At 42.1% G+C, this 19526-nt stretch overlaps 1 protein-coding gene across 1 annotated transcript; it reads right to left on the bottom strand.

The window, feature by feature from the left end:
- Window positions 1-1717: 1717 nt before the first annotated feature.
- Window positions 1718-12057, bottom strand: LOC145402218 (F-box only protein 32). The gene is made up of 7 exons (XM_080274336.1): window positions 11942-12057; window positions 5659-5782; window positions 4849-4998; window positions 3674-3883; window positions 3011-3103; window positions 2202-2371; window positions 1718-1949 (listed from the first exon to the last, which is right to left on the bottom strand). The coding sequence occupies exons 1-7, from the start codon at window positions 12055-12057 to the stop codon at window positions 1718-1720; spliced, it is 1095 nt and encodes a 364-aa protein (XP_080130462.1).
- Window positions 12058-19526: the final 7469 nt, after the last annotated feature.

Genomic DNA, 19526 nt, shown 5'->3' with positions numbered 1-19526 from the left:
ATTTACTACGCTGGGTGGTAACCATATAACCAAATTTTGGCACCTGGTGGTTTAGTGGTAATTATTGTGCTCCAATCGGATTGAGCCGGTGAAGGTTTATATCCAAGGGGTGGTTGGGGTTTATTGCTCACGTAATGCCACTCAGGGATGAGTGAGGTTGGTCATTCTCATCTTAAATGCCAGGACCAACTGCCTAGCCCCTGGCTCCTACGCTCCTCATGGGGCAATGTAGGATTGGATGATGGATAGATGAATGTATATATATATATAAAAAGTACTGTACACCATAATGAACACGTTAATCTCTTCAACACAATAATAGTTTACGCTTGCTAGCACCTGGTGAATTGATTTCAGTCTAATGTGACTTTTATTATGTAAAGCCCTGCTCAACCCACTGCCTGCAGGGAACTACAAGGGAACTCCTCAGATCTACAGAAGGCAGCAAAACAAAAAATGAGACAGGGATCATCATGCTAAGAGGGTTTAGCCCATAATTCCACCGCTGGATACACAGGGGATAAAACGGAGCCGAAATGCATTGCTGTGGAAAAAAAAAAAAAAAAAAAAAAGTCAACTGTATGTACAATTACTGTCCCACCAACTAAACACCCACTCATACACACATTTCCCATATGCTCAGAAACTTAAAAAACTAATGAGATGTGTCTGACTTCCACCTACACACATTTCTTTATGTCTGGAAACTTAATAAACTAACATGAGTTTGTGACTTCATTATGGTGAAGTATTTGCACTGCTGTATGATGACTGTTATGTGAGGTAAGGACAGGGACTTCAGTGATACAGAGAATGATGCTTGCCCTGTGTCCAGCCTCAGTAATATGTGGAAGTGTTTATGCAATGCCTGTGTGACCTTGTGGATAGTTGTAGTGTTAGAGGATGAAACTCATGTGATGTGAAGGGAGATGTGTGTGGTACAAGAAATGGTGTTTCCTCTCTGTCCAGCCTCATTTATGATGAAATTACTTGAGGAATGAGGTAATGTGTGTGACCTTGCAAAAACATGTAGTGCTGGATGATGAAACCTGTGTGATTTTAGAGAAATGTATGTGTATGGGGAATGGCACAGTGTTCAGCCTCAGTTACAGGTGAAAGTTCTGTACACGAGGAATTCAGTAATGTACAGTAGTGTGGCCTCAAAAATACTTGTAGTGTCAGAGGATTTTATGTGATGAGAGGACCGAGACTTGAGTGGTATGGAGAATAATGTTTCCTCTGTATCTGGTCTTAGCTGCAGAAGGTTATGTAATGAGTTATGAATATCATTAGAATATATACAGTATCTGCAGTGTCAGAGCATGAAACTTGCAGTGTTGTATGATCAAACTTACGTGACAACAGATTTGTGTGGTACGGAGAATGCTGTTTCCCTTGTATCTACCATAGTCCTAGTTATGGGTGAAGTACTTAAGGAATTATGAAATATGACTGTGACCTCAAAAATATCTGCAGTGTCAGAAGATGAAATTCATGTGAGGTGAGGACAGAGGCCTGAATGGTATGGAGAATGATGTTTTCCCAGTAACCATTCTCATTCACAAGTGGTCATGTAACGTGTTTGCAACTCCATCATGGCAGAATATCTGCCGTGTCCGAGGGTGAAACTTGTGTGTCAGAGGATAAAACTCTTGTGAGGTGAGGACAGAGACTTTTGTGGTGCAGAGAATTATGTTTCCCCTGCATTTTGCCTCAGTTACAGGTGAAAGTACTTAAGGAACTGCTGTGGTGTTATTGTCACGTAAATGATATCAGACTTGCCCTCATCCATCTCACTACCTCCCTGCTCAGCTACTCTCTCCCCGCTCCCCTCATCTTCACTTAGGCTGTCCGTGCGGCAGGGGTGACCATATGACTCCCAGAACATGCATGAACAGTTGCGACACAGGCACAGTTTCTCAGCATACTCTTCCTTTAGCCCATATGTTCTGTGAGAAGGAGAGGTATGTTAGAGGAAATCATCATCATCATCATCATCACAATTATTATCTTCCACCCTTTATCAGACTACAGATAAAATTGGTACCTAGGCTGACATCTAGTGAAGGTAACCGTAGTAACCTGAATGATGCAGTAGCCTTATATTCCAGGATAACTGATGAATAATCCACCACAGCCTCACAGGCACCCACCCCACATTTACCTTTCTACCTTTGACCCTGTCCCCTAGTCATACACACCTGCGCAACCTGTCATATACTTTCTGCCAGTTGCGTTGGACCTGCAGTTCTCGGTGCAGCTGTATGATGTGTTCAATCTGCGCCGGCGTCCAGTGGAACCGACACAACCGCCGCCAGATGCTCTTCTCCTCACTAACTCTTGCCATCACACTGTATGCCTCACCCGCAGACTGGGGAGGAAGAAACAGCAGGTTACTATAACAATACAGCACGTCAGAGAGTACAAGGCACCTTGGTGTTATGTTGTCTTTTGCTTCCAAGTCAACAGTAAGCACCAAGAAAACTGGCTACTTAAGTCCCACTGCTACCTATAAAACTAATTTGCCATTTCTCTCAATTTACTGTACCATATACAGTATAGTGAAACTGTTATGTACAGTGTTTTGGAACCCATCCCAGACCAGTAACAAAGCCTGACTATAGCTAGAGGTGGGATCAATAAATCAGACTGTACATTTTTTTTTTTTTTTAAAGTAATGGAGAATGTGTGGAAAATAAACTTACAGACGTGATGAACTACAGTGCTGTTCCTGCTGCTGGTCCACTATTTACTGCATGTTTCACCACTGCTTTGAAACTGACGAGTGGCATACATGGATACCTATCCCATGTGAACAGGCCTTTAGTGATCTTCTGAGGCCCTTTAAAATATGGGCAAATATCCTGAGTTCTGTACTTCAGATATACTGTACAGGTAATTTGTAGTCTTATAAAATGCTGCACAAGAGGATGTCAGACAGGCCATTAGCTGATTTACAGTGGTCAGAGAGGAGAGGAGAGGACAGGAGAGGAGGAAGTAGTAGTATTACCCTAATATCATTGTGGTTATCAAGCCTCTTGAGAATCTCCCGTATCACCTCCTCCGGCACCTCTTGTAAGGTTGGGTGCATGTCGTCTTTTGGCTGAGGAGGAAAAGACAATCATCATCACCATTATCACAATACCATTACCATCATCACAATACCATTACCATCATCACAATATCATTACCATCATCAAAATACCATTACCATCATCACAATATAATTAGCATCATCTTTACAATACCATTACCATCATCTCAATATTGTTACTATCATGACAATACCATTACCATCATTGCCATCACCACAATACTGTTACCATCATCACAATACCATTACCATAATCAACACTACCAAAACAATAGCTATTAGTTATGTTTTTAAAAAGTAGAGCAGGACTGCAAAAGTTCTTAACCTGCATCATCTGTCTGAGCTGTATAGCTGGGGCAATATAAGGACAGGTCCAGATATCAATGGATGGGGATGGCTGTAAGGAAGGAAGGAAGGAAGGAATGAGAGAGAGAGAGAGAGAGAGAGAATGGATCATTGAACAGACAAACACAGAATTACATACCAGGGAGATAAATATAGATTAAATGAATAAACTGGCAATCAGGCTCAAGCTCATTTGTAAAGTAGCAGACACACAGATCATTGATAAAGCAGCACCTGTCTTATCTGTATAGTCGTGGCAATGGCATGGAGGTCCCTCAGGCGTCTAGAGTGTTGTTCCCACAGTATGGTTGACCCCAGCTTGTTGCCCCAAAGATAGTCCTTGAGGCGTTTGTGGAGCTCCTGCAGAAGGTGGTGAAGTACATGCACATTCTGTTGACTTCGTGTTACTTCATGTGCTACCTCCTCCACCATACCAAACAACATCTGTGGGAAACTTTAGAGTGAGAATGTGCAACCTGGGAGGAATGCTTATCATTGGGAGCTGGAGAGGGAAACCATACAGTGGCATCAACGTAACCAGGCAACTCCTCTGCCCTGTTTTAAAAATGTGTGCCCTATACCCCAAGAGGAGGGCTGTGGACTGCAGCAAAAGGGCAATTTCTACATGCAGTCCACAGATGCTACAACATCAAAAACATTACCATCATTCAGACCATTTTTTTTTTCCCACTTAAAGATAGGGTAGAAAAGCAATAATGGAGAACATTTCCTTCAGTGTCATCATCACAATATCTTGATAAAAAGTTATTACAGAAAATGTTACCACCACTGTCATCACATCATCTGGCATAACAGTCGGAATGAGGGATGTACAACTTGGGAGGAAAAGATGGAAAATATATTACTACTATCATCAACAGTTTTAGGAAGATTCAGAGTGAGGGATATGAAACTTGGTCAGAAATGATGCAGGAAAACAAGATGTTTTTGCTTTAATGACCACCAATCTTTTACACCCTCTTCTGATATACAACTGACCTCCTTCCTGTTTTAAGGATCACCATGGTGGAGACAAATTACAGCACAAAAACCACTAAGTGTCTGAGAGGTGTGCATCCTGAGTGTCAACCATCAAATAATGGCCACTTAGCTCACCCTACAAGCCCACCACCACAACAGCCTCCTTTTACCTCTTGACTCGTGTTAATTTTGAAGCTTTTCAAATCATGTTTTTTTGTATGATTTCTGTTGCAATACTTACTGCTTTAGATGGTTATGGACTTCAGGCTGATTGGTTTGGGACTCTGATAATGTGAGGTAAAATTACACACAGAGTAACCCTGGCTGGTCACTTGAATCAGCGACACTGCAGACTAGCCAATTTTTATGAGCATTATGGTTTATGATATACAGCAATCCAACTGTATACAAGGATCTGCCAGTATAACCTTTTGTGCACCACCGGAGAGTGTGTTAAGTTTCTGTGTGATGAGCAGGTCAAGCAACTTGCAGATGTAGCGGAAACGTCGGATGTCACGTACAGCATTGATGCAATCCAGCTTCATCAGTGTTTCCCCCAGACCATTGAACCCTGCCACCTGCAACACAACACACATCAGTGACAAATATATCTAAAAATCAAGTGGTTGGTGGTGCAATCTACTGCCAGAAAAGACACAAGTTGATCCTGGGCTGAGGCAGGGAAGTGTTTGATTATCTGATTTTCATTAAAATAGATATTACTGATCTTTCACAACATCCATCGATATGTCATGAAGACACCCCAACCTGGGTAATATCATCAGTCAATGGCTGCTTTGAATGAAACAACATGGACACCTGGTATTAGAGGCTAAACGGTGACATTCTCAGTTTTGTGGCTGTGACTTAAAGCATTAAAAGAAACAGGAAATAGCTACTCTGAGATGGTTTGGTTATGTGGGGAGGATGAAGACTGAGACTAACTAAAAGAGTGTATGTGAGTGAGATGGTGGGGGGAGGGGAAGGGAGAGATCAAAGATGAGATGGAGTACTGGGATGGAGGGGTACATGAGGGAGAAGTGTGTGCATTGGAGGGCTGCCCAGTGGCAGACAACAGGATGATATTGAGGTATGTTTGTGACCACCCCTTATGGAATTACCTAAGACATCTGGATAGATAATGAGATAGACAGATACTGTAGTTTAGTCAGGGATTAAGGCATCTAGATACTGATAAACAGACTAAATGGATAATTCTGTCATCCTGTATACAGCACCTCCTTAGTGTTTCTGGTGTATATGCGGCAGTATGGCTGAGACACCAACTCGCCCTTGCTGCCTCGACGAGCCAGGATTAGAGTGTCTGGGTCTACATTTTCCTGGTTTTCTTCATCATCCAGTCTGCAAATGGTGAAAAGCACTGTGAGAAACAGAAATAGCTAACAAAATAGATACAGCAGACAGACTGACTGATAAACAGAAAGACAACTAATATTGGGCATGTATTCACAATATTTCCTGGCAAACATGTTTTAACCTCTCTCTCTCTCTCTCTCTCTCTCTCACACACACACACACACACACACACACACACACACACACACACACACACACACAGAATATAGCTATGTGAGTCAACATACAAAGAACACATAAATATCTATCTATCTATCTATTGTCAGATGCCATAATCCTGTACGGGGTGGCCATTTGGCTCTTGAGTTATTTGTTTTACAGGGAGGGGCACTAACCCTCCACCAACCCACTTGACACGGAGGAAGCACGTATGGTTTGGTTATATGGTTACCACCCAGCGTTGTAAATGGTTTCTTGGCTTACAGGAAACCATTTGGCTCGTCACTCAATGTGAAGCCACCTGTAACGGAAAGAAAAGCATTAAGTAGTGACAGGAAAGATGTGAGAAATAGGAAGAGAGGAGGGCAGGCACAGAAAAAGAATGATAAAGGCTAAGGAAGAAGTAGGCAGCACTACATCAAGTGAGTGGATGATGGTTGCCACCACCTACCACTAATATAACTACCAATAAAAAATGAAAAAGTAACACATCAGTTCATAAAAGATACCTATAAATAATATATTTTTTTGCACTGCACTGCACAGCTTGAAATTAGGGCAACATGAAACAGGATAAACCATCTGAATCAGCAGAGGAAGACCAAGAGTTCATGGGAGCAGGTACGGTAACATGAAGTGGCAGAAGTATGACAGCCATAACTCCTTCATTGTGAGACCATCATTTGGAGTTAATTCTTACTGCCTACTGATGATTTTACTAAGGGGAGACTTGTCAAACTGAAGAGGTTAGACACTTGTACAACCTTCATTAGCATTAACACTACATGGGATCTAAATTCCCTAAGCTGAACAAAATTCCTTTCAGGTATATACTGTATTGCAGTAAGGATGTACAAAAAGACATCCCCTAACTGAAATGCTTAATGCACTTTGTTGAAGGATGGAAGGACAGAGACAGGTAGACAAACAGATATACACACAGAAAGACTGATACAGATAGATAGACACATAGAGACAGGTATGGGACAAACACTGATGCATTCATACTGCAGACAGATATAGAAAGACAGACTGCCTGAAAGATGGATGGACACAAACAGAAGAAATAAGTAGGGTACAGCCTTAACTACTGGATGAATATTCTGAGGAGACATGTGTGTCTGTAACCAAGATGGTGCATATGTCAAGGGTGCTCTGAGTTAGGTGGAAGGGTAGCTAGGTGAAAAGAGTATTATGTAACCCACTCTGGTTATGAGAGAGAGAGAGAGAGAGAGAGAGAGAGAGAGAGAGAGAGAGAGAGAGATTAATGTGGAGGAAATGTGAATTCATGAGTTTCATTCAATGCAAGTTGCAAATATATTCGCCAACATGACAACACAAACAAGACAGGCATGATGACATATGCTACACTTCACAGTCAATGACCACTGTTTCAAACCGACCTAATTTCTCAAACGGAAGGAAGTTAAATGATATGCTCGCGATCATTCGCAAAATTTTTGCTACGTGTATTTCAAAGGTATTAAAAATGCTTCATACTTTACGCTTTCGCTATAAAACTTTTGTGATATTTCGTGCTGATTAACTACCAAGCAACTATAAAACACGCTGAGAAATAGAAATAATAAAAGAAAGAATGAGACTTCGAAGTTGCGGTGCCTGTCCTCTCAGCTGTGTTATTGATCCCGGCCAGCTGATCGTTCCCATGGCAACGACCACGCCGCGCGCTGATTGGCCCAGACGTTATAGGGGGCGGGGCCAGTTGGGCAGGCGCACGAAATGTAAACAAATACTACTGATAATCCTCCATCATTTTCTTTTTTCTTTTTTTTGTTTACATCTAGAATGCACTAAACGCGCAGAAACAATTATTCATTTCCAAATATCTTCACGATAAGCGCACTGAGAGAGGATAAGAATGCGGGTAAGGCTAATATGGACAGTTTTCAAATGTGGGTCAACCAGATACCACCACTCTTGTATGGAGGAATGGTTCAGACTTAAAGGTGAACTATCATGGTCTTCCAGCTGGGGCCATGGATACTATGACAAGCTTATCTCACTGGCTGTGTAAGTCATAAAGCACTCATACCTACACAAGTTCCAGAGTATGCACATAACCTAGACATGAAGAACACCATGCTAAAATCTAAATGAGCAGGCTACGGGAATACAGTATGATATCTATCTGTCATTGTGGATTCATTCATACACACATACATACGAGTATTTACATGAATTATAAAGTATTCACAACAGGTAAAGGCAAGAACAAGTGCAGACGGGAATTAAAAGGACTGTGGAAAGGTTACAGTACCGTATATCTCAGCATCCATCTACCTGTCTATCTAATGATCTACAGAGATTTCATCCCTCTTATAATAACGCATTTTAAAAAGTCAGAATTAGGCAAACAGCATAAGAGAGAGAGAGAGAGAGAGAGAGAGAGAGAGAGAGAGAGAGAGAGAGAGAGAGAGAGAGAATTTTTATCTTACATGTGCACACCACAGGTCACCACTTCAGCACTGATATCCACCGTCGATACTGAATACATGCTAGGGCTGTCACAGAAACGGGTAAATAATTAATGCCTGCAATATTTTTTTTTTTTTTTTATTAGAACGTGACTGTTCTAATTTGGTTTTCCTACGCCCCCCCCCCTTTTTTAATCCTATTCATCATATTTACTGGCAGGAAATAGGATGATGATGATGATGATGATGATGGAGGAGGAGGAGGAGGAGGAGTACAAAGGAAGGCAAACTGCGACAAACCTGTTGGTCCTTTCGTACCTGTTTGGTATGGGGAAGGTTATAACTAACCAAACTATTCTATCAGTTATAGACATGGATTAAAAAGCGGAGGAGGAGGAGGAGGAGGAGGAGGAGAAGGAGGAGAAAATGATGATGATGATGATGATGGTGGTGGTGGTTCCCTTGTTTCCCCATCCATTTCTGTAAGCATCCCCTATTTTAGTGGGTTACACTTAGAAGTACAGTAGGCTATATCAACATGTGGGGAGGGTGCAGGAGGAAAGGCAGACGCTTTATTGTATACAATAGGGGACATGATACAACTGTTTCACTCGTACTGCTTTGCATACGGTAAGTCTACAACCAGGGGTACCCGGCGTTGCCCGGTTCTAGTTCAATCTTTCTTTGTACTCCAGAATGACCATGTACTGTACCTCTTATGTTTTGAATAGGGATTATTAGAGGTCCAGGAACTTTCTAGTTAAACTTTCGCAGACTAAGGCACAATATTTGTGCGCACTTCTAATATGAGACCCCTTATAACATACTGTACCGAACGCTATAGCACTAGCCGTGTGTGTGTGTGTGTGTGTGTGTGTGTGTGTGTGTGTGTGTTTTGGGCAGCCGAAACTACATATTAAAATCGCACCAAAACTGGCACAACAATCGCAAAAAATTCGCTAATGTGAAAAAAAAACTGTCCCATCACGACTGAAAAACTAGTACTATATTTAATGAGCGATCACATTTTGACCAAAAAACTCCGCTCCAGGCGCCCGGCATAGGATCTCTGTAGAATTTTTTGCCCATAGGTACAACTAAAATAAACTATAGCAACACGAGAGCCCTCCGCAGGCGCAAGTGCGAGGGGCCCGAAGGGCCCACGAGCATGTGTTAACTATTACAGGTGACCTCCGAACAGTGACCTCAAACGACCTTGGAGGTCAACCTCACATAGCCTGTCCGAACTGGAGGTCATATGAGTCTCCATGCCAAAAATTGGGCTGCATGGGTACCCGGCGCTGCCCGGGCCAAAAAGGCGAACTCTACCGGTGACCTCAAATGACTCATATCTGAATTTTGACTCCCTTAGAACCATCCTTGGGTCACCCTGATTCAGAATATAATGGATCCAGGGGTCTCTGGCCCATGGTTTGGGCGCGATTGAAGGACAAACAAACAACGCGGATCATTTACATATATACTGTATATATATGTGACGGAGGTGCTAGTGAATGGTACTGTAACAGATGTAGCTTTGTGGTGTTATGGGATGTGGTGTTGTGCGTTATGAGGTGATGGTGTTTTTATGAAGTTATGGAATATGCTGTTATGTGTTATGAGGTGATGGTTGGTGTTGGGGTGCCTCTTCCGTGGTGGTGTCATGTGATGTGGTGGTTTCTTGCGCTAATTGCTGCGATTTATTATGAGATGGTCATGTGTAATGTAGCAGTGCTATGTGGTAGTATGTTCTATGCAGTTATGTGGTGGTATGATCTATGCAGTGGTTATGTAGCGACCATGTTCTGTATTGATACTGTGAGTCGTATGTTATGCAGTGGTGTTACATGATGGTGTCATTTGTTATATAGTAGCTATGTAGTGATGGCATGTGCTGTTGTTATGCAGTGCTGTTATGTGGTTATCATGTGTTAAGTAGCTACCGTACTGAGATGCTACGAGGTAGTAATGTGTTTTGCAGTTATAAGGTGGTGTCATGTGTTACGTAGTGCTGTCATGTGCTGTTTAGTGGTGTGTTATGCAGTGGTATCCTGCTTTATGCAGTGGTTATGTGGTCATGTATTATAAGGTGGTGTCATGTTTCATGCAACGGTGATATGGTGAAGTCATGTAGTGGCATCATGCTATGTACTAGTATTATAATGCTACGGTACGTAGTAACAGTGTTATGTGGTGTCATGCTATGTGGTGGTATCATGCTATGTGGTAGTATCATGCTATGTAGTGGTATCATGTTATGTGGTGGTATCATGCTATCTAGGCTAGTGGTTTCATGCTGTAGTGGTATGTGATAGTGTCATGCTGAGATGGCACCATGCTATGTAGTGTTATGTGGTGGTGTAATGCTATGTGACGGTGTTATGTGGTAGTACCATGCTACGTAGTGGAATTAAGTGGTAGTATCATGCTATGTAGTAGTATCATGCTACTCGTATGTAGCAGTTATGAGGTAGTCATGCTAAGCAGTGTTATACGATAGTATCATGCTATGTGGCAGTGTCATGCTATGCAGTGGTGTTATGTGGTAGTGTCATGCCATGTAATGGTGTCACGCTGTTGTGGTGTCATGCTATGTAAGGCGTCATGTTGTGCGGTAGTGTCAAGTATAGTGTCATGAACTGAGGTAGCCATGTGTTTGGTGGTGATCAGCTATATGAGGACTATGATACTGTAAGCTTTTATGTTGTAAGAGGTACGGTATGGTGTCATGAAATGAGCTAACGTCATGAGCGATGTGGCAGTGTCATTCGATACAAGGTAATGTTATAGTGGCGTGTTATGTACTGAGATGTGTGGTGATGAGGCACTGATATGAGCCATGATGTCTGGTGACGTGTGGTATAATGTCATGCTCTGCTGTTGTGTAGTATGGTGTCATGAAGTCTGGTGTTGTGTGGTATGGTGTCATGAAGTCTGGTGTCGTGTGGTATGGTGTCATGAAGTCTGGTGTTGTGTGGTATGGTGTTGTATGGTATGGTGTCATGATGTCTGCTGTTGTTTGGTATGGTGTCATGATGTCTTGTGTGGTATGTTGTCATGAAGTCTGGTGTTGTGTTGTATGGTGTCATGAAGTCTGGTGTTGTGTTGTAAGGTGTCATGAAGTCTGGTGTTGTGTGGTTTGGTATCATGAGGTCTGGTGTTATGTGGTATGGTGTCATGAAGTCTGGTGTGTGGTATGGTGTCATGAAGTCTGGTGTCGTGTGGTATGGTGTCATGAAGTTGGTGTTTTGGTATGGTGTCATGAGGTTTGGTGTTGTGGTACGGTGTCATGAAGTCTGGTGTTGTGTGGTATGGTGTCATGATGTCTGGTGTTGTGTGGTGAGGTGTAGTGTGCAAAGTACTGTGCCATGAACCTAAAGAAATTGGCTTAAGCTGTGTGATGATGACAGAGGTGTATAACGATGTGCCATAAAGGGAGTTGTGGTGCCATGAAGTACGGTGTGGTGTGCGTGGTGGTGGAGTCGCTCATACCAGCTGATCAACACCACAACATTGAACAAAGACATTTTTCCCCAGCTCTTGTACTCACCTGGCTCCATCCTCTGCCAACGCGCCGCCACACGCCACCTTCTCCTTTTCCCACCCGTCGTTAGTCTTCACCCATTTGTCCCCGGGGTCTCGCCAATCCCGGGAAAATATAGGCATTGTTGCGCTAGTGCGTATCTGCTTAGCCGCGCATTAGGACATCTACCTCCCGCAACTTCTCACTCAACACTGAGCGGAGACTCAGTCTGTAGAAGGATTTGTGGGACATTCGTCCCGACATGCTCTCGGCTTTTGCACCACAGTTATCTATGGACATATATTATCCTGTGTCTGCGTAACTTATTTGGCAACTTCAGGGTCAATGGTGTCACTTCTTTTGTCAAGTCAACCAGTGATTGCCATTAGCAACGACAGTCTTCATTTCACCGTAGTTGTTTTCAACCGAATTCTCTTGCCTTCTAGTCTTTTGCTATTTTAACATTTTTTATTTTTGTACTTTGTTCAGTGAGCTACAAATTATGTATATTGGTCCACATGTCCCTCGAATGATGCTATTCTGGATTATATTGAGATGCTTGTCCACCCGGAACAGGTTCGTGCGTTAATTATACACGGTAATTAAATGAACGATAATTTATCGTACAATTATTGTATTTATCCGAACATAACTGGTGGAATTTATTTTTTGAATTAGATATGAATACTGAATTGTGCTTTGTCTTTCACTAAATTATTAGATTCTATATGCCACACTGTTACATACTGAGTTTAGTAATGTGAATTGGAAATTGTTTATTTTTCCTTAAATCTATCACCATAGTTAAGAACAGATCAAGCTTAATATCATGCACACAATACGTATTGAGATGAGTTTGCAAAGACATGAGTTTTGCTGCCGGAAATGCCTTAGCTGAAACGGAATGAGGAAAAAAAAAAAGTTGGTTGTTGTGACATGGCGAAAAGTGAGGCATTTCGTCCTTATATGGCGATGGCGGGAAGAAGTGGTCGAGTCGATAAGCCATGAATCACGACGACACATTATGGACCACTGCTCAAGCGGACTCCGGACTCTACGTTGCGGGAGTAATTACTGAAAGTGAGCGCGCGTCGCGCGAAGGTGTAAGGGCGGCATTAACAAGACCCTAATTTTTAATGGTCATTTATAGCCTGTAACTGTCGGATGTAGTCAGCCTGCATCCCATATTACAGTCGTGCAAGAGGATTGCTAACTATTCATACATACATACGTACAGTACATACAGTGGTTACATACGTATATACATATATACATCACTGTCCAGCCTACAATACCCACCTTTCTAGGGTATACTCTCCCCACCCTGATGCACCACCAGTCCCTGCCATCCTCTCTGTTCATACCTTTGCATCAGATTTTCCAAGTATACTCTGTAACGTGGCTTTTTAAAGTGCACTGTGGAACAGTCTATGAGGGTTAACCATATTCTGTTCACGGTGGCTGGGTAGTTAGCATCGCTGACGAAACTGCCGGCCCGTTGGTACCAGGATGCGAATCTTGGTGGGGGCAGCTGGAGTCACGCGACTCAGGTGTCCATCTACCCTCTGTGGGTTAGTAGGTAAAACGAGCACCTAGGGTAACACCTTGCGGAGTTACGTGTGGTAACCTAGATGATGCAGTGTCCTTACATCCCAGGATATTGAGTGAAAAACCCGACACAGGCTCAAAGGACTATACAGTATTACGGAGATGAGCACCGCGGCTAGGCGCCTCATGAAATCTGCTCCCACCTTTGCCTTTTACCTAAACCTTTGTTCACTGACTTGGCGTAAAACTGCAATATCTCCGTCTTTATCTTAAGGCTGTAACAGGAGATACACTACAGTAGAATATGATGCTAGTCACGAAGGAGTGTCATGGAAAGGATGCTGAACCATAATATTTTTCTCTCATTGACCTACGTTGATATAAGCTGCAAAAGAAAGAAAAAAAAAATGGCCGCCTGGTTCCATTAAATCGCTGTCACGTTCTATACAGGCTAAGAGCAATTTCCCCCTTGTCGTAGGAGGTACGAAGTTGCTTACAACTTTCCCTTTATGACACAAAGGAAATACCACCATGGAAAGGAAAGCTGTTTGTAATGTGTACGTCAGTCAGATCTGGACGCCTGTTAAATTTTGCTATCGCTCTCTCTCTCTCTCTCTCTCTCTCTCTCTCTCTCTCTCTCTCTCTCTCTCTTGTTAAGGTACTCAGATAATGATTATGAACACAAATGAAGAAACTGAACTCCATTTTTGTATTATATGAAATATTGTCATGGCAAATGAGACGTTAAAATATTTTCTTACTCCACTAGCCAAATCTCTTCCTCCTCCTACTGCTACTACTGATGTAACTACTACTTCTACTACTACTATTACTATTACTGGGCCTACTATACTCAGTTTTTTTATTTAATGAGACGAAGATGCACTTGACAGGTTGGTGGTGACTGGCTGAATGCAATATGTCCGAATGACCTTTACTAACCCAAATTTCCCCCTCAGATATACGTTGTCGATTAGTTATGCTAACGAGTCAAGAGATTATTAAGTAATGTTGCATTCAGCCAGTCATCACCAACCTAAGTGCATCTTCGCCTCAATTGGAAAAAAAAAAAAGTCTACTACCACTACTACTATTACTAAGCCTATTACTACTACTGCTACTACCACTAATCGTATTACTAATATACTATATAAAGAAAACTAACTGGAATATTATGAGGGCTATACTGGGATATCTTGAGCCAATGTGAATGTGAAAATCAATAGACTGGACAGTATTAGAATATGGGGATCTAATTTACCATTTATTTTTAGAGAGCCGGGAGAGGGGTTGTGGTGTCTCATTCAACGCGAAGTAGTCAATGACTTTGGGTGGAATATCTCCTTTTATGGTCACAAAGACAGCCTTTGGTCGATAGAGCCGGCGGAGATAATAGCTGTCATTGTACCATGCCTGTTCACGGTGCTGAATTGCCATGTGCACTCAGGCTCAGTGTGAGAGTCAGAATAATATTCATGCCAAGAAGCCAGTGGCAATGGTTACTTATAGTTACTAGTATTAATTTTTAACAGAGCAAACTTCAAAGTTATATAATAAATTATAGCCTGTAATTCTATTTTATTCGACTGCAGGGTATTGCAGACAGAGCTGTAGCACTGAATAATTATGATTTAACGCACATGTATCATATATAGAAGAAAGCATACAATGAATGGATGAGAAATAGGGGCGTGGAAGAAGTTCAGAGGTGGAAGAGAGTTATATGTATAAAGAGAGAGTTGAAAAGATTAGTAAGAGAATGAAGAGAGCGGATGAGGACTTTGGAAAGAACTTGAGTGTAAAGTGGAGGGACTGTAAGAAAATGTTCTGGAAAGAGGTGAAAAGAGTAAGACAGGGTGGAAGTGAAGTTAGCAGGGGAGTGAAAGATAAAAATGGTAGATTTCTAGTGGTCAAGGGAGAAAAAGTGAGCAGATGGAGAGAACACTTTAAGGAATTGTTGAACATAGAAGATGGAAGTAATGCGAGTATAAGTGGCTGGGGAATGGCTGGGAGAAGGAGGGAGGTGAGAAGACAGGAAGAAATCAGTAGGATAGAAGTTGTGGAAGCAATGAAGAAAGTTAAATTGGGGAAAGCCCCAGGAATTGATGGAGTGTGTAGTGAAATGCTGAAGTATGGGAGAGAGATGCTAGTAGAATGGATGTGGAAGATGTGCAGATTGGCCTGGGAGGAAGGTAGAGTCCCGGAGGATTGGAAGTCAGGTACAATTATTCCCTTGTACAAAGGAAAAGGGGAAAAAGAAGCGTGTGGTAATCATAGGGGCATCTGTCTTCTTAGTATAATAGGAAAAGTGTATGGTAGGATACTTATTGACAGAGTTAGAGAAAGAACAGAGGAATTAGTTGGAGAAGAACAGGGAAGCTTTAGGAAGGGAAGAGGTTGTGTAGATCAGATATTCATTCTTAGATCTTTAGTGGAAAAGTTTCTAGAGAAGGGAAAGAAGTTGTATGCGGCTTTCATGGATTTGGAGAAAGCATATGACAGGGTGAATCGACAAGGATTGTGGAAAGTATTAAGAATATATGGAGTAGATGGGAAGTTATTGAATGCTGTGAAGAGTATGTATGATGGTGCTAAGGCTGCAGTGCGTGTGGATGGTGAACTGAGCGAATTTTTCTCTTTGAAGGTTGGGATGAAACAGGGATGTGTCATGTCTCCATGGTTGTTCAATCTGTACATGGATGGGGTAATGAAAGAGGTACAAGGTAGGGTAGTGGGTGTTGGAGTGGTCCTGGTGAGAGAGGATAGTGTTTGGAAACTCCCTATATTGTTGTTTGCAGATGATACTGTGTTGTTGAGTGACGACGAAGGAGAGCTGCAAGGCTTGGTGGATGAATTTGGGAGAGTGTGTAAGAAACGGACTCTAAAGGTGAATGTAGGGAAGAGTAAAGTGATGGTCTTTGAGAGAGGTGAAGTCAGTGAATGTACAGCGAGGTTGGAGGGTGAGGCATTGGAAAATGTGAGTACGTTCAAGTACTTCGGTAGTGTGATGAGTAAGGATGGAGGGTTGGAGGGTGAAGTGCTTGAAAGGGTACGGCAGGGAAGAAAGGTTGCTGGTTCCTTGAAAGCAGTGATAAGAAGCAGGGAAGTGAGCATGGAAGTGAAAAAGTTACTACATGACTATTGTGATACCAACTCTAACGTATGGAAGTGAAGCTTGGACGTTGCTGGAAGGACACAAGTCAAGAGTGAGAGCAATGGAAATGAGTTATTTAAGAGGAGCCTGTGGAGTCACATGGAGAGACAGGCTGACAAATGAGGATATAAAGGAGCGTTGTGGTGTGGATGTGGATGTGACAGGAAGCGTTAGGAGGAATACACTGAGGTGGTTTGGCCATGTGGAGAGGATGGAGGGTGAAAGTCTGACGAAGAGAGTGTATGTGAGTGAGGTGGAGGGGGGAAGAGGGAGGGGGAGGCCGAGGATGAGATGGAGGGATGGGGTGGAGAGGTATATGAGAGAGGGGGGTATGAGTTGGGAGCGGGGCAGTGAAATGGCCGGGAACAGGGCGACGTGGAGGCGATTTGTTTGTGGCCACCCCGAACGGGATTGAGGCGTCTGGCAATAGATAGATAGTATCATATAGTATTTAATACAAAAATGTAATAATCCCGCGCAATGTAAATATGTCAAAAATCTATTTTCTGTTTTTATTCTGTATTCTTTATAGATTTGTCAAGCATTATTCATAGGGAAAAGCCTGCTCATATTTTTTTAATTTCTATCGTCAGTTGTCTATAAAAACTGGCAGTTTTTCGTCGTAGTCGTGGATACAGGGGCGATTTAAAATCTGTCCTTTGCTGAAACTGCCATACAGTACATCCAACTTTTGATGAAATGTAATCGAGTATTTGGATCAATATTTATGTCATTAGTGTCGGCCAATAAATGTGTCAGTTACCTAATGAATTGGTCTGTAAAACTTACATACTAACGAAAGTCATAAAGTTTTAAAATCGTGTGAAACAGCATCGTATTGATGAACAAGTTTGTTTCTTCGCTCGATGACGTCTATAGGGAGGCGGAGTTAGGGCCAAGAACGATGTTTTTTGTATGAATTCGGTTTTCTTGTTTTGCATTATTCAAGCTGAGTTATAAAACATTTTTTTTAGCCTATCAAAAGATGATAATTTTAACTTTTGACACCATTTGCCCTCATGATAGTTTGGTACTTTTGTTGTGGATAACAATTTTAATCAATCATTAGAATTAAAGCAGGAAATTTAAAGTAAAAGGTTAGATTTGAACGAAATAATATGGGAAGAACTATCATAGTGCTTTTCATCAAGACTGTCATTGCTGACCACATGTTAATGCCTTACAATACAAGAAAACGAGTTCTTTCGTGGGGGTTTGAGATTGCAAAGCGACCTTCAGTTTCTTCAAACGCGAGAATTTGTTGCTGTCGCACCTACGGCTACGGAATAACCTTGAAGGCTGTCTGCAGTTTTTTTCGGGGAAGGAATTAAGTGGAGGTAGATGCTGTTTACTTTGTCCAAACAGAGAGTTTCTGCGAGCTGTGACTGGTAAGCTAATAATGTAAATAACGCCTGGTAAGGATGTAAATAATACGTGGTATAATAATATCTATCTATTCATCTATTGCCAGACGCCTTAATCCCGTACGGGATGGCCACAAACAAATCGCCTCCACGTCGCCCTGTCCCCTGCCATATCACTGCCCTGTTCCCAACTCACCCCCCTCTCTCATATACCTCTCCACTCCATCTCTTCAGCTCATCCTCGGCCTCCCCCTCCCTCTCCCCCCATCCACCTCACTCACATACACTCTCCTCATCAGTCTCTCACCCTACATCCTCTCCACCTGGCCAAACCCGCTCAATGTGTTTCTCCTAATGCTTCCTATCACATCCACATCATAATAGTGACTGGTAAATGGCAGCACATTCTTGTATCAGCTGTCAGACTTTTCAGTAAGTGGAACACAAAACTTTGATTTTTTTTTTTTTTTAGGGAAATTTATTAAAAGATTGCTGACTCAGTATCTGATTCCCTGGGTGCATGTTTTTTTTTTTTTTTTTTTTTTTTAGTCTTCCATATATATATATATATATATATATATATATATATATATATATATATATATATATATATATACCATTTTTTAGTTATTTTGGGGGGAGGGAGAGGATTAAGTCCTAATAATATTGTATTGAGAAATTTGCATTTTTTTTTTTTTTTTAATTATTTTTTTTAAGGCCAGGTCACAGATTCTTAGGCATTGCTAAGAATGTTAATCTCTACACTCAGTAGAGGTCTTGCCTGGTGAATGAAATCATCAGGCATGTTTCCGGTAAGCCAGGAAACCATTTACAACATTGGGTGGTAACCATATAACCATCCCATATGCATCCCATACGTGTCAGCAAGTGGGTTGGGGGAGAGTTAGTGCCTCTCCTTGTAAAACAGCTAACTTAATTCGAAGTCAAACAGCCACCCCTTACAGGATTATGGTGTCTGGATAGATCGATTACTCAGAGTGAAATAGATATCAGATAATGTGTTTCCAGGCAGGAGGGTTTATTGAGAACCTTTCATCCCAAGGAGGTCTTTCTTAAATAAGATGTTCTACCTCCAGGTATCTTAATCCCATAAGAGGTGGCCTCAGATGAACTGCCTCCATGTCACCCTAGTTATCTTCTGCCATCTGATGTCTCCTCCCACTAACTCACATCCTCCTCTCTTGCATACCCAGCTACACCATCTCTCCATCACATCTTCGGTCTTCCCTTTCCTCTCCCCCCCCCCACTACCTCACTCACATACACTCCTAGTCAGCCTGTCATTCTCCATCCTCTCCACATGGCCAGAACGAAAAGGACATCTCTGGCCTGAAGGGTATTTGGAGGTTGTCTACACACACACACACACACACACACACACACACACACACACACACACACACACTGTAATGGACATCAGACTAGTACTGTATGAATAGGATATTATTGGGTGTATTTTCACATATGTGTGCAGTGTGATGGGGAGATCTGGTCAGGCGTGAAAATATTGAACTTGCTGATGAGT

The sequence above is a fragment of the Coenobita brevimanus genome, chromosome 57 (genome assembly GCF_032717465.1).
Source record: "Coenobita brevimanus isolate Jiangsu-jjx chromosome 57, ASM3271746v2, whole genome shotgun sequence".
Taxonomy (NCBI): domain Eukaryota; kingdom Metazoa; phylum Arthropoda; class Malacostraca; order Decapoda; family Coenobitidae; genus Coenobita; species Coenobita brevimanus.
This window is presented reverse-complemented; position numbering and strand designations above follow the sequence as displayed.

Coding starts and splice junctions, on each gene's coding strand:
- LOC145402218 (XM_080274336.1), bottom strand. CDS start 12,057: ATGCCTATATTTTCCCGGGATTGGCGAGACCCCGGGGACAAATGGGTG. Junction 5,783..11,941: donor TTGGCAGAGGATGGAGCCAG/GTGAGTACAAGA, acceptor CACCATTTGCAG/ACTGGATGATGAAGAAAACC. Junction 3,884..4,848: donor TCTCCGGTGGTGCACAAAAG/GTTATACTGGCA, acceptor AGTTTCCCACAG/ATGTTGTTTGGTATGGTGGA.